Source organism: Panulirus ornatus, chromosome 42 (genome assembly GCF_036320965.1).
Source record: "Panulirus ornatus isolate Po-2019 chromosome 42, ASM3632096v1, whole genome shotgun sequence".
In the NCBI taxonomy this organism is placed as follows: domain Eukaryota; kingdom Metazoa; phylum Arthropoda; class Malacostraca; order Decapoda; family Palinuridae; genus Panulirus; species Panulirus ornatus.
The window spans coordinates 15,813,134-15,826,099 of NC_092265.1; the positions used below are offsets into that span (position 1 = coordinate 15,813,134).

General features: G+C 41.6%; 1 protein-coding gene across 2 annotated transcripts in view; it reads right to left on the reverse strand.

The window, feature by feature from the left end:
* Positions 1-464: 464 nt before the first annotated feature.
* Positions 465-12,966, reverse strand: part of LOC139762045 (carbohydrate sulfotransferase 11-like) — a 35,167-nt gene continuing 22,665 nt past the window's right edge. For both annotated transcript variants that reach the window (XM_071686814.1, XM_071686813.1), the window contains exons 3-6: positions 11,481-11,530; positions 6,553-6,842; positions 3,723-3,857; positions 465-1,699 (exon numbers count right to left, since the gene is read on the reverse strand). In XM_071686814.1, the coding sequence (XP_071542915.1) occupies positions 1,178-1,699; positions 3,723-3,857; positions 6,553-6,842; positions 11,481-11,530 (997 nt within the window). In that variant the 3' untranslated portion in view covers positions 465-1,177. The remainder of the gene's footprint in view (positions 1,700-3,722; positions 3,858-6,552; positions 6,843-11,480; positions 11,531-12,966) is intronic.

Consider the following 12,966-nt stretch of genomic DNA (forward strand, 5'->3'; position numbering starts at 1 on the left):
ATTTAATCTTCAGGAAGCATTGAACATATAAGCTTTGAACTACGTCTAAAGATCAGTGTAGACTTTCTAGTGTGATGGAGGTTCCATTCTCACACAGCTGATAAGTGTACAGTGTTGTCTCGTGTAATACACTTCCTTCTCGCTCTCTCATATGTTTTGTTTGTTTTGGACAATCACGTGTTTACCAAATGGCGTCCTAGCTTCGTCTCTTCGATGTATATCAACTAACTGTTTTATTTCTCTGTTGTGTCTCCCCTGATATATATATATATATATATGTATATATATATATATATATATATATATATATATATATATATATATATATATATATATATATATATATATATATATATATATTTATATATATATATATATATATATATATATATATATATATATATATATATATATATATATATATATATATATATATATATATATATATATATCCTAGACTGAGCCAGGTGCCTATTTCATCGATCATCCCCTAGGGATGGATAAACAGCTGGGTTAACTGTGAACCAACTGCCGTAACCAGGATTCGAACCTATGCGCTCGACCCTGGGCGGCCCGTGAATGCGTCACGGTCAGAAACGCTAACGCTTCACAACCCATTGTAACACAGAGCTCGATGGTACATCTTTGTTTACATGTATAGAAACGTGTATGCAGACACGAGCCAAGGTGGTCAGTTACCCAGAGCTCTGTCATGGTAGGGGTCTTCTCCGTGGTGGTTCTCACGTACAGTATGTGTCTTGATATCCTTTTGGGTACTTCCTTGACGCTCTAGCGGCTGGTGGTCTGCCTGTATTGGTGAGGATCATACAAATCCATGTTAGTCTGTATTGAACCACTAAGCTCATAGTTAGAGTCATTACTCTCTGAAGTCGAATATCACATATTTGAAAATCACATACGTCCTACTCTCACCATGTGTCCAATTCTAATCTACTGCAGCACCTTCCAAGCGGCTCACCTGTCACATACCATGCCGTCATTACCAGCGTAACCTCACACTCTGGTGCGCTCCGTGAGCATATGATATCCCTCTGTTATGCCAGGTCACACCTGTGCGTCATGGTTGACAATTGTGAAGTCACTGTAACATATCCTGGATGGGTCACCTGCTTTTTGTGTATCATGTTTCATACTGATGAACAGCTAGGTCTCTGCTTCACTCCTGATACTGGAACATGCGAAAGTCTTTCTGGTAATTCCTTCGAAGGGCTTTACGTTGACGACTCGACAGCCTTCCCATGTAGGAGGACAGGAGTGCTGAGGTGTTGCTTGGGTTAAAGGCAGGAAAGTGAAGGTCTTCTGGAGCTTTGATGAGACGCAGAAACCTCTCGGAGTCCTCAGCGAGAGTCTCGTACTTAGAGATTACATCATACTGGATGGCACAGGGATAACACAGTAGACTATACGGTTTCCAGTGCTCATCAGCTCTCTCGCTCGGATGATCAATGATATACCTGACGAACTCTGTGAAGGTGAGGCCTTTGCCTGACTTTGGAATGTCTGCACCCCGGAACGTGTGACGGTACTTCTTCATGATGTGGTAACCATAGCTCTGTTGATAATAGGCCGATCCCGTGCCTTCGAACTTGTCTCGAAAAGCGGAGACGAGCCGTTCGTATGGGTCCCGGACCACAAGGAACTTGGTGTAGGTGTAGAGCTTCCGCTGGAGGTATGTAGTCTAGAAAAGAGGAGATTTGTATGAGAGACTATAAAAGACAAGTTGCAGAATGGTGTTGTTATGTGGTAATGGTTGAAGGTCTAGTCTCTCCTGGAGTTATGCAGGCAAACAAGTTGGTAAAACTCATTATTGATAGTTCATTACTCTACGAGAGAACAAGATTCTGGTTCCATTACAGTAGTATCTATCTGTACAGTGAATGTGTCCTCACAACTCTGTTACCATCTTACCGAAGTCATGAATCCCCATAATGAATATACTCTAGAACGGCTGCTGGACATATGTCAATCAAAATCGGGGCAACTCTGAAGTTTCATCATAAATCAAGGTCATCCGAAGTGACTATAAACTTTCTACTTGAATCAAGGAAACCTAGAGCGAGTTAGGAGTTTGTTATTCGCGTTGAGATAGTCCCTGGACCTAAGTTATGACATTCTGATATCTTTTTTTCATACGTAATCACTTTTCCTACTTTAGTAAGGCAACGTCAGGAACAAAGGAATGATTGTCTCGTGTGTACACATCCAGTCTTTAGCTGCCGTGCATAATGAACCGAAACGAGAGCCAACCATCCTCAGTCAAGCCCCACAGATTACTCACAGGATTACCTTGGTCGCTTCATATGTCTTGGTTTAGCTCATTGAGAACACGTCCCATATGCCTCATCCCCCTCAACTCATTCTGTGCTACGGACGCCCCTCCCCCTCTTGACTGTTTAAGCCCCGATACCTCAAAACCTCCTTCACTCCCTCCTTCCACCTCCTCCGCGGTCTCCTTTCTGCTTTTGCTTCCACCACGTCTGACAAATAGATCCTCTTTGGCAACCTATCTTCACGCATCTCCTCCATATGTCTGGACATTATAGTACTCTCTGGTTCGTTTTCTCACACTTACTCCTCTCGCTACCACGTCTCTCCCGAAAAGTGTCTGTACTTATATTTCTCAAGTCTTACTCAACACTCTTCACATCCTAGACACCAGAACATACGTAATACATCTTGAGCGTTCAATACCATTCGTAGGTACTGCTTGCATACTGTGCAAAAATCAGTAAAAATTATGTTGATATCTTTTCTTAAGATAACATTTTACTAGCAAGAAAATAATCTTTCAAAATGTTCCAGGATGCTTGTCATTCCACACTAAGTCTGTCGGGTTTGTTAACAGCGGTGATGGAGGTAAATTGATTCTTGATCAGGTAAAAGGTTTTACTTAATGTCATGACATCAAAAGAATGATAGGAGTGTGAGGGAAGAAATTTGGAAGTAAATGTGAAAAGAAGTAGGGCAGACGGACGGAGTGGTTGGAATGCGAGTATGAATGGAGAAAATTTAAAGAAAGTGGAGTGTTTTAGATATCTGGACATGGACGTTGTAGCAAATGGAATCAAGGAAGCGGAAATGAGTCATAGTGTGGCTGAGGGAGCGAGGGTTCAAGAAGCATCGAAGAATGTGTAGAAAGAGAGGTCATTATCTGGGAGGCGGGAAATGGATATGTTAGTTGCATGTATGTGAGGCATGGGCTATAGATGAGGATGTGCGGAGGAGGATGGATGTATTGGAAACGAATTGTTTGAGGACAATATAGGTGGTTTGATAGAGTAAGCAATATCATTGCTGAATTGCTGAAGAGATTGTGCTGAAATGGTTTGGACATATGAAGAGAATGAGTGAGGTGAGGTTGACCGAGGATATTGCTTCAGATGTGGAAAGGACTAGGAGAAGGAAGAGACGAGATTGGAATTGGAAGGATGGAGTGACAAAGATTTTTAGTGATCGTGGCCTGTACATGCAGGAGGGTGAGAGACGTGCACGGGATAGAGAGAATTGGAACGATGTGGTATATATGAATTCTTCTGAAGGTAGTGGTAATTTCTAACGTTACGTTATTCTTACGAGGACATAAATGTTTCATTACCAATGAGTTCCTCTGGGGTCGAGGATAGGTACTATCCGCTAAACATTAATTTCATGAGTAACTCACACCGTACTCTTCTGAATTTCTCCCTTCTATGGAGACTCACATTGTAAGGTTGCTTGACTAACATCATCTTATGGTGGTCCACATGTGGCTTCTCCTCCGGTATATCCAAGGGGTTAGTAGCGTTGCTGATTCCGCTGAGGATCAGCCAGAGACGTTTCCAGGTTGTGCAAGCCACCTGGAGGGTTGGAAGAAACATGACATGAGTAATTCTCTCTCTCTCTCTCTCTCTCTCTCTCTCTCTCTCTCTCTCTCTCTCTCTCTCTCTCTCTCTCTCTCTCTCTCACACACACACACACACACACACAATTCTACACAACTTCATTGAATGCAATGTCCTAGTTACCTCTGAAGCATGTATATATATATTTATATATGTATGTATAGATATGTATATATGTATGACTGTATGTATGTAATGTATGTATGTATGTATGTATGTATGTATGTATGTATGTATGTATAAAGAATATCCACTCTCATCGCACTAGCACAGCCATCAGGCAGCAAGTGCTCCCGTCTTATCCACATGACGCCCCTTCTGCCCAGGACCACATGACCTCGTTCATGAGACACTATGTCACTAACAACACAAGTGTGTTTACCATGTCAGAAATATCATAGAAATATCATGAAAATTAAAAAGAAATTATGTAATAATTGTTAAGTATTATTTTTGAACTACTCGAAGTTTATATATATATATATATATATATATATATATATATATATATATATATATATATATATATATATATATATATATATATATATATATATATATATATATATTTCTTTCTTTCTTTCATACTATTCGCCATTTTCCGCATTAGCGAGGTAGCGTTGAGAACAGAGGACTGGGCCCTTGAGGGAATATCCTCACCTGGGCCCCTTCTCTGTTCCCTCTTTTGGAAAATTAAAAAAAAAAGTGAGAGGGGAGGATTTCCAGCCCCCCGCTCCCTCCCCTTTTAGTCGCCTTCTACGACACGCAGGGAATACGTGGGAAGTATTCTTTCTCCCCTATCCCCTATATATATATATATATATATATATATATATATATATATATATATATATATATATATATATATATATTCCCTGCGTGTCGTAGAAGGCGACTAAAAGGGGAGGGAGCGGAGGGCGGGAAATCCTCCCCTTTCGTTTTTTTTTTCTTAATTTTCCAAAAGAAGGAACGGGGGGGGGGGGGGGGGGGGGGCAGGTGAGGATATTCCACAAAGGCCCAGTCCTCTGTTCTTAACGCTAACTCGCTAACGCGGGAAATGACGAATAGTTTAAAAGAAAAGAAAGATATATATATATATATATATATATATATATATATATATATATATATATATATATATATATATATATATATATATATATATGTATATATATATATATATATATATATATATATATATATATATATATATATATATATATATATATATATATATATATATATATATATATATATATATATATATATATATATATATTGGAAAGGATCACAATTTTGCGCGTGATCAAGATATTCCTATGAGTCCACGGGGAAAATGAAACACGAAAAGTTCCCAAGTGCACTTTCGTGTAATAATCACATCATCAGGGGAGACACAAGTGAGAAATGTAACAGTCAGTTGATATACATCGAGGAGACGAAGCTAGGACGCCATTTGGTAAACATGTTTACCAAATGGCGTCCTAGCTACGTCTCTTCGTTGTTTATCAACTGACATATATTTCTCTCTTGTGTCTCCCCTGATGATATGAGTATTTCACGATAGTGCACTTGGGAACTTTTCGTGTTTCATTTTCCCCGTGGACTCATAGGAATATCTTGATCACGCGCAAAATTGTGATCCTTTCCAATATATATATATATATATATATATATATATATATATATATATATATATATATATAAGAAAGTGTGTGTGATGATGCGTAAGTTATATTTAGCATTCTGAAAGCTTTCACTGGAAGCCTCAGACTTTGTGATTCTTTTTTTTTTTTAAAGAAAGTTATCTTAACTTCCTTAATCCTTCAGAAAGTTTATTTCTCACCGAGAGAGTAAGTTTTGTCGCTCACTTTATAACATTTCTTGTTTTTCTTTATTTATGATCCAGTTTGCTGACCAGAAGTGCGTAGTAATGTCTGGTTAAGGTGGTGAAAAGAACAGATTTTATTATTCATTTGTTTGGCCATGAAACTTTAATATTAATGGTCTATCGGACATTTCATATTCGTAATAAATATTCTTTCCTCACCGAAATGCAGTGACTTGCATTTGCCTGAGATGACGTCATGTCACAGACCACTCCATCAAATTGTTTAAATCTTGAGTGCATTTTTTTTTTTGTCAAAATTTCGTGTCCTGGCAAATATCAACATTCTACGGTCTCGTCTCCATATGACTGATATAGTAGATGAGAAACATGAGGTGTCGAACGTAGCCTTGTGGAACTCACGCTAATCACTGAACCAGTGGAATGTTTCCCGTGTCATATTAATGTCCGTAAACTGGGCCGCTACTCACGCTCAGGTTCGACATCCTGTGGTGTGGGCTGACGTCAAGATTGCTTAATCTTTCACGTGGTCCTTTGGCGAAGGCAAATTTTTGGAAGTCTACGATACCTGCGGGTACTTTAGAAGTCCCAGACATCGCCCAAATTGATGGAAGTAGTATAGCGTTCGGTAGATATGATTCTATATTACGGAAGATTTGTTCAGCGTGAAGTTAAGCAAGAAGAAAAGAGAGAAAGTAGCAATATCAATATTCCCCCCACCTCCTCCTCCTCCTCCTCCTGTGAAGGAGACTTTTAGATCTTTTCAACAGTGAAGTAAAAGGCAAGACATGGAAACACAACCTTGGGCACGTAGCAGTAGATGGCCTTGTGTCGGTCGTCCACCAACAAGTGAATGAGGTCGGACCTGCTCTTCGGGAGGTTCTCCTTCAGGTTATGCCACCCGCGGCAAGCCCTTGCCACGGCCTCTCTCCGTCGCACCTGCTCCGCCGTCCAAGGGTCCTGCTCCGTAACCGTTGCGTTGATGTTCGCAACCGAGGATCCAGTGGTGCTGTGAGTGCCTTGAACCGTAGATCCTTCAAGGCTACTGATCCTCTTGGTGGCATTAGAACGCTTCTCTCCCGCGCTCTCTCCTAGAGGGGAGAGATTATTACAGTGATTAAAGATGATCTCTTGGATAAAAGGACAAGAAGTGTAAATAGAAATCTCTCTCATATCTCTATATAATATCATTTATAATAACACTAAGGGACCTAATACAAAAAAAAAAGATCCTTAAATCTACACTCGATAGTTTTTATATAAACAGTCAGCAAATAGTGTTCATAAGACTCTCATACTCGTATTTATATCCATGTTTAGAACTAGTCAGTTCCATGCACTTAAGAGTCCTCTAGAAATTTTACAATACTCTGCTCATCTTACATAAACTTTAAGGCGCCTAGATTATCTGTAGAATAAAGGAAGGGCCGGAATAGTTAATGCTGTCATAAGCTTAATTCATAACCATTACTATTCTTTTTAAAGTCTCAGTCCACTGCTTTCCCTAATTTTCTGAATTCACCTGACCAAGACTCGTCCTTATATTCACTGTACATCTGCCTCAAGCTTCTTGTGACGTCAGCCACGGTACAGGGCTGGGACCAGCTGTGTGTGTGTGTGTGTGTGTGTGTGTGTGTGTGTGTGTGTGTGTGTGTGTGACGCTGTTGAGAAACACGTCAGATAATGTGTCGAACCTGGCACTTTAACGTGACCCAGGTCAATGATCACAACTATAGCATGGCGGAAGTGATATAAACAGAGCCCAAGCTAAACCACCTCAAATAAAGAGGAGGTGCCATAAACATGTGTACAATCGTCTTAATATCCACACTATTAACACTGTGGCTGAATCATTCAGTCACACACAGAGTTGATGAACCCATGTCTGTTCAGCCTACGTTGTGATGAGGTACCAATGAAACACGTGTTGTTAATCAGGTTTTAATTCTCACCGTTTTCGACAGTTGCCTACCTCAGAAGAAGGTGACAAGTGTCGAAACGTTTGGAAATAGCTCGTGAAACCACGTTGTTCGATCCCAGTGTGATGCTACGTTTATGCCACCCCTCTCAGTCACCAGTCTCTCATACAACTTGCCAGGTACACTTGACAAACTTATACCTCTCTAGTTTGAACGCTCAAGTTTGTCCTCTCAGCCTCTATATGATGGCACCATACAAGCTTTCTGCTAATACTTAAGCTCCTTACTGTTACCCATATATCCAATGAAAATCCTAATTAACCACTTAACAACACAATCACCTCCTTTCTTGAAAAATTCATCTGCATTACCATCCCCTCCAGCCGTTTTGCCAATTTCATCTTACGGAAGGTTTTTCCTACCTCCTCTCTTTTCACTAAACCACTCTCCCTGACCGTCTCCCTTCGCATACCAACACCGACCCAAACATGCTATATCTGCCACCTTATCATCAAACACATTCAGCAGTCCTTCAAAGTGTTCACTCCATCTCTTCCTCACATCATCACTACTCGTTACCACTTCCCCAGTTGCCCACTTCACCAACGTTCTCATTTGTTCTCTTGTTATTCTGACACCAAAGACCGTCTTTTAAGGTATTCTATCCTCTCTGAAGCTTGCTGATACTCGCACACCTCACCTCTTATGTGCCCTCTATTTCAACCCCTGCACCTTCCTCCACAGTGACAGCTGCTGCTGTTGGCTCCTCTGATGCTGAACAGCGGCTTTAAAAGGGGATGGATGAACACTGACGCCGTGACCGTTTTGGGAAAAATTCTCGGCGACATTCATGTCATGTTGCTGTGACAAAGGAAACCAATGACTTAATAATCTCTGTAGATGGCACAGCGAGGCAAACTCTCGCTGCGCGAGGGGGAAATGCAATCATATTGAAACGTGACATTATAAAATATAAGCAGATCAAAGACTTGTTGCCCTTTACCCTGAGAGTCTTTTAGATGTACAGAGTCTGGGACCAGCGTCTGGAATGGATTTGATCAATTACCTGGAGGAAAGAAAATGTCCTGCTATGTAAGGCGAATTTCCTGTTCCTTAGAACTACCAAGTTGATACGAGAAAGAGAGAGAGAAAAAAAAAGATAGTGCTTCCTCCTTACAACTGACGAGAAAAAGAGGAAGAGAAAAGAGTGAAGGAAGCCAGGCGGGGAGGAGCGAGGCGGCAGGAGAGTATCACGTTACTCAGTGAATGATTTAGTCAACTTTGGTTCAGGCGAGCACCTTGCTCCGCCAAGAGCAAAGGGGTCTCGTGCAGCATGTGTGAGGGAAGCGTGGGTCAGGGGAACCATGAGAGGGCGTCGGTCGTGGGACTTTGAGGAAAATATTTGAGTAAGAAGCACTCAGGCTGATGTGTTCGGCACAGAGGCGAACTATTCCAGAACCGTGGCACCGAAGATTTCATGTCCAGCTCAAATTATTCATTTGTCAGAAGAGCAGGACAGGATTGGCATACCTGGGTGGGATGAAGGCAGTAAGCATAAGCTGTGCATCGGGTGTAAAATGAACCTTTGGTCAACGGCGGGTAAGACACGATGCCTGGCAAGCAGGGGAAGCCGATTAGCCATCTGGTCCGGCCTGGGTCGCTTGACCGGAGGCATCGCGGACCCAGCAGACGCCTGGCTAGTCGTAAAGTCGTAAATAGAAACAGCTTGACTACCAATACCTGGCTGCCTCCAGGATGTTACATGCTGAGAAAAAGTTGAAGTATTCTTGGCGGCGCCCCAGCAGTCCTGTGGCTCACGCCCTCGATAAAAACCCACCAATATATATTGGCAAATGAAAAGTCTGTGATCTCCTCTCTCTCTCTCTCTCTCTCTCTCTCTCTCTCTCTCTCTCTCTCTCTCTCTCTCTCTCTCTCTCTCTCTCTCTCTCTCTCTCTCTCTCTCTCTCGAAATAAACCACCATCACGTGTTGTTTAAGGAACCCCGGTTAACACGGTGCTGACCTGGGTGCCAGGTAATGAGTCTGTGGACAGAAATTCTGTTGCAATAAGCCTCGCGATGCAAGTCGGTTGTCGCCACACTGTCTGTGTACAGGCGTTCCTCATAGAAACCTCGATTTGAGATGGTCTGATCAGTTGAAGACCCAAGCAAGGATGGACACACATGACGGCCACTAACAGTGAGTTTTAGACTTACGTAAAGCAAAACAGACATATACAACTGTGGTGGATGAAATTCAACCCGAAAGGAACGGTAGCTGACGGAGAGTCGCTGGGAGGAGCAGCGGCTGGCGTGACCATCACGTGTGCAGCAGAGGAGCAAAACATACAGAAGAGGGAGTGATACACACACAAGTTTTAAGAAAAATTACTTTGACAAAAGAAACGACATTCTAAGTAAATGTAAGACAACAGGTGCTACACCAGAGATGAAAAGGAACTGTTTCCTAAACAATGAGAATATTGAGGTCACTGCCATGAGACGATTATTGTTTGGTTATTGTGCATTTAACAAATCAAGACATTATAGAGAGGGTAATCTTAGATGGAACCTAAGAAAAGATGAGATGCACATCATAAAGACTCAGAATATATTCTTATGCTGGAACTGAACGATTATGTGATTATGTTGCCCTGTTATTTCAGTTATTTTCTACCATCATACATTATACAAACAGAGACGGGTTATATAATCTGAATTTCGAGATCATATGGAATTATCATGTACATATAAAGATAGCAGTCTAGTGGCCCCTTTTCTTTTTTCTCAGATCTGAACACTGGTTACTCCAGTGCACGAATGACGAGTGCTTTTCTCAGCGTTATCATCAGCAACACTCTCATATCTTAAGCCAAGCATTGCTATCATCATTCTTTCCTACTTAAGATGAGCTTTAATGAAGAGCAAGACACAACAGCCTACCTTATTTTCCTTGTAACTGTTAAACAGAGTGTACTTAAGAATTGCATGTACGGTAATGCCATCTCCTTCTTTAATATCTAACGAAGATTCAGAAATACCAAGACATGTAAGTATGTAAGTAAGAAATGTAAGTAAGCAACAGTCTATCCATCTACTTACCATCAACTCCAACGTGATAGATCATACTGTGTCACCTTGCGTCAGTCCCATAAGGTGAGACGTGGCCTTCCGCACATCTATTTTGCTTTTGTGATTCCTTATATCAGAGGCATCAGTTACGGACCCAACATCCAAGCTATTAATGAAACCAGAATGGAGAAGCGGAGAAATACAGAGGGTAGGATGGGAAGAGGAAGGGATGGGAAAGGATGGAAGGGGAGAGGAAAGGAAGGAAAGGGAGAGGGAAGGAAGGAAAGGGGAAGTAATTGATTGTTCCATGATGTTGTTTTGTTGTACCTGAAGGAATGGCCCTGAAGGAATGACATTAACTTGCTGTATCTTACGCTTGATTTTCCGACACAGAATTTCAAGAGATAATGATCAGGAACAGATGGCTCGATCACCTGAAGAATTACTCCTTCCCCCAACGTTTTTCGAAGCCTAAGTTGGATTAGAGTGCGTTAGGCTTGTACTCTAACTTAACTTGAACAAACCTAACTTAACCTAGCCTAACCTAACCTAACCTAGCCTAACCTAGCCCTACCTAACCTAACCTAGCCTAACCTAGCCCTACCTAACCTAACCTAGCCTAATCTAAAAGAACGCTAAGATGAAGTGGGGGTGAGGGTGGATAAAAGGGGGTGGGGGGCGTGAATCTTCAGATGATTATTATTATCCAAACTGGTGAAGTGCATCATTAAGACACTAACCTGTGAGAGCAGTCAGGGTACCCGGGTCCTCTGTCAACAGCTGACCATGCCTGGTACACAGATAATGAAATACATTAATTCACCTCACGAACATTACGAGAATCTTGGTACAAGTGGTTAATGAGGGGGAGAGTTACACAAATATAAGAGAAGGATAATGCAGACGAAACACACACACACACACACACACACACACACACACACACACACACACACACACACACACACACACACACACACACACACACACACACACACACACACACACACACCGAGGTCTTTCTCATTCCTTCAACATTCTTCAAAGGCAATACCTGATCTACACATCATCTCCCACTCATGATGCCACGTTGTTCCTCCGTAGTCAGAAGCTCTGCGCATGCCATCACCCTCCCTTACTAGGTATAATAAAGAAATACTATACCTCTGTTCTTTGAACAGTCATGTTGGTTCCTCATGTCTTTACGTAGTGGCACTATACAGGCATTCTTCTAATCCTTAGACACTTCGTCATGTGTCATAGATTTGTCATAAATCCTAACTAACCTATCAAAAACACGGTCACCTACTTTTAGGAGAAGTTCAACAACAAACCCCCTCCGCTCCGGCTGCTTTACCACAGTCCATCTTACGCAAGGTTTTCACCACCTCCTCTCTTTTCACCAGTCCATCTGCTAAGACTCTCTTACTTCGCATATCTTCTCGGCACGTACATTCGACATCAACCACTTTATCATCAAACACATTCAACAGTCTACTAAGATACACACTCCATCTCTTCTTCACCTCATCTCTGCCTGTTACTACATCCCCATTTGCCACTTCCCCGATGCTTCCATTGGTTTTCTTACATTTTTGACCCTATTAACCTCCTTTCATAACATTTTCTTATTCTCAATGAAGTTTGATGATACTCGCTCACCCCATTTATTATTTGTCCTCTTTCCCATACACATCCTATCCACTTGCACCCATTTTCTTTTGCTCGCAACTTAAAATCGTTCCCCAACCACTCACTATCCTTTCTCATCCGTCCATCTCTTATGTTCCGTAGCTACATACTTCTCTCTCATACGTCAGCAATGCTTTTCCATTCCTCACCCACTCCCCTAGCTTCATATACTCTCATGTTTTGCCATTCTACACTCAGTGGCACCTGGTATCTTCTCATGCAAGCTCTTTTCCAGAAATACTCTCTTTCACCACCTTCTCGCCACATACATAATTTCCTCTTTTCCGAAAGCCTTTGAAAAGCTTTACCTTCGCCTCCATCAAAAGTAATGATCAGACATCCCACCAGATGCCCCTTTTAGCACATTTCCACACTAGAGTTTCTTCTTCGCACTCGTATTGGTAGATGATCCGATATTGCCAGCTTTCCCCATACTCTTAGTCACCCACTTATACTTATGTATACGTATGATTCTACACCAGGTACTCCCAATCACCAGTCCTTTTTAGCACCCAACTCTACAAGATGTACACT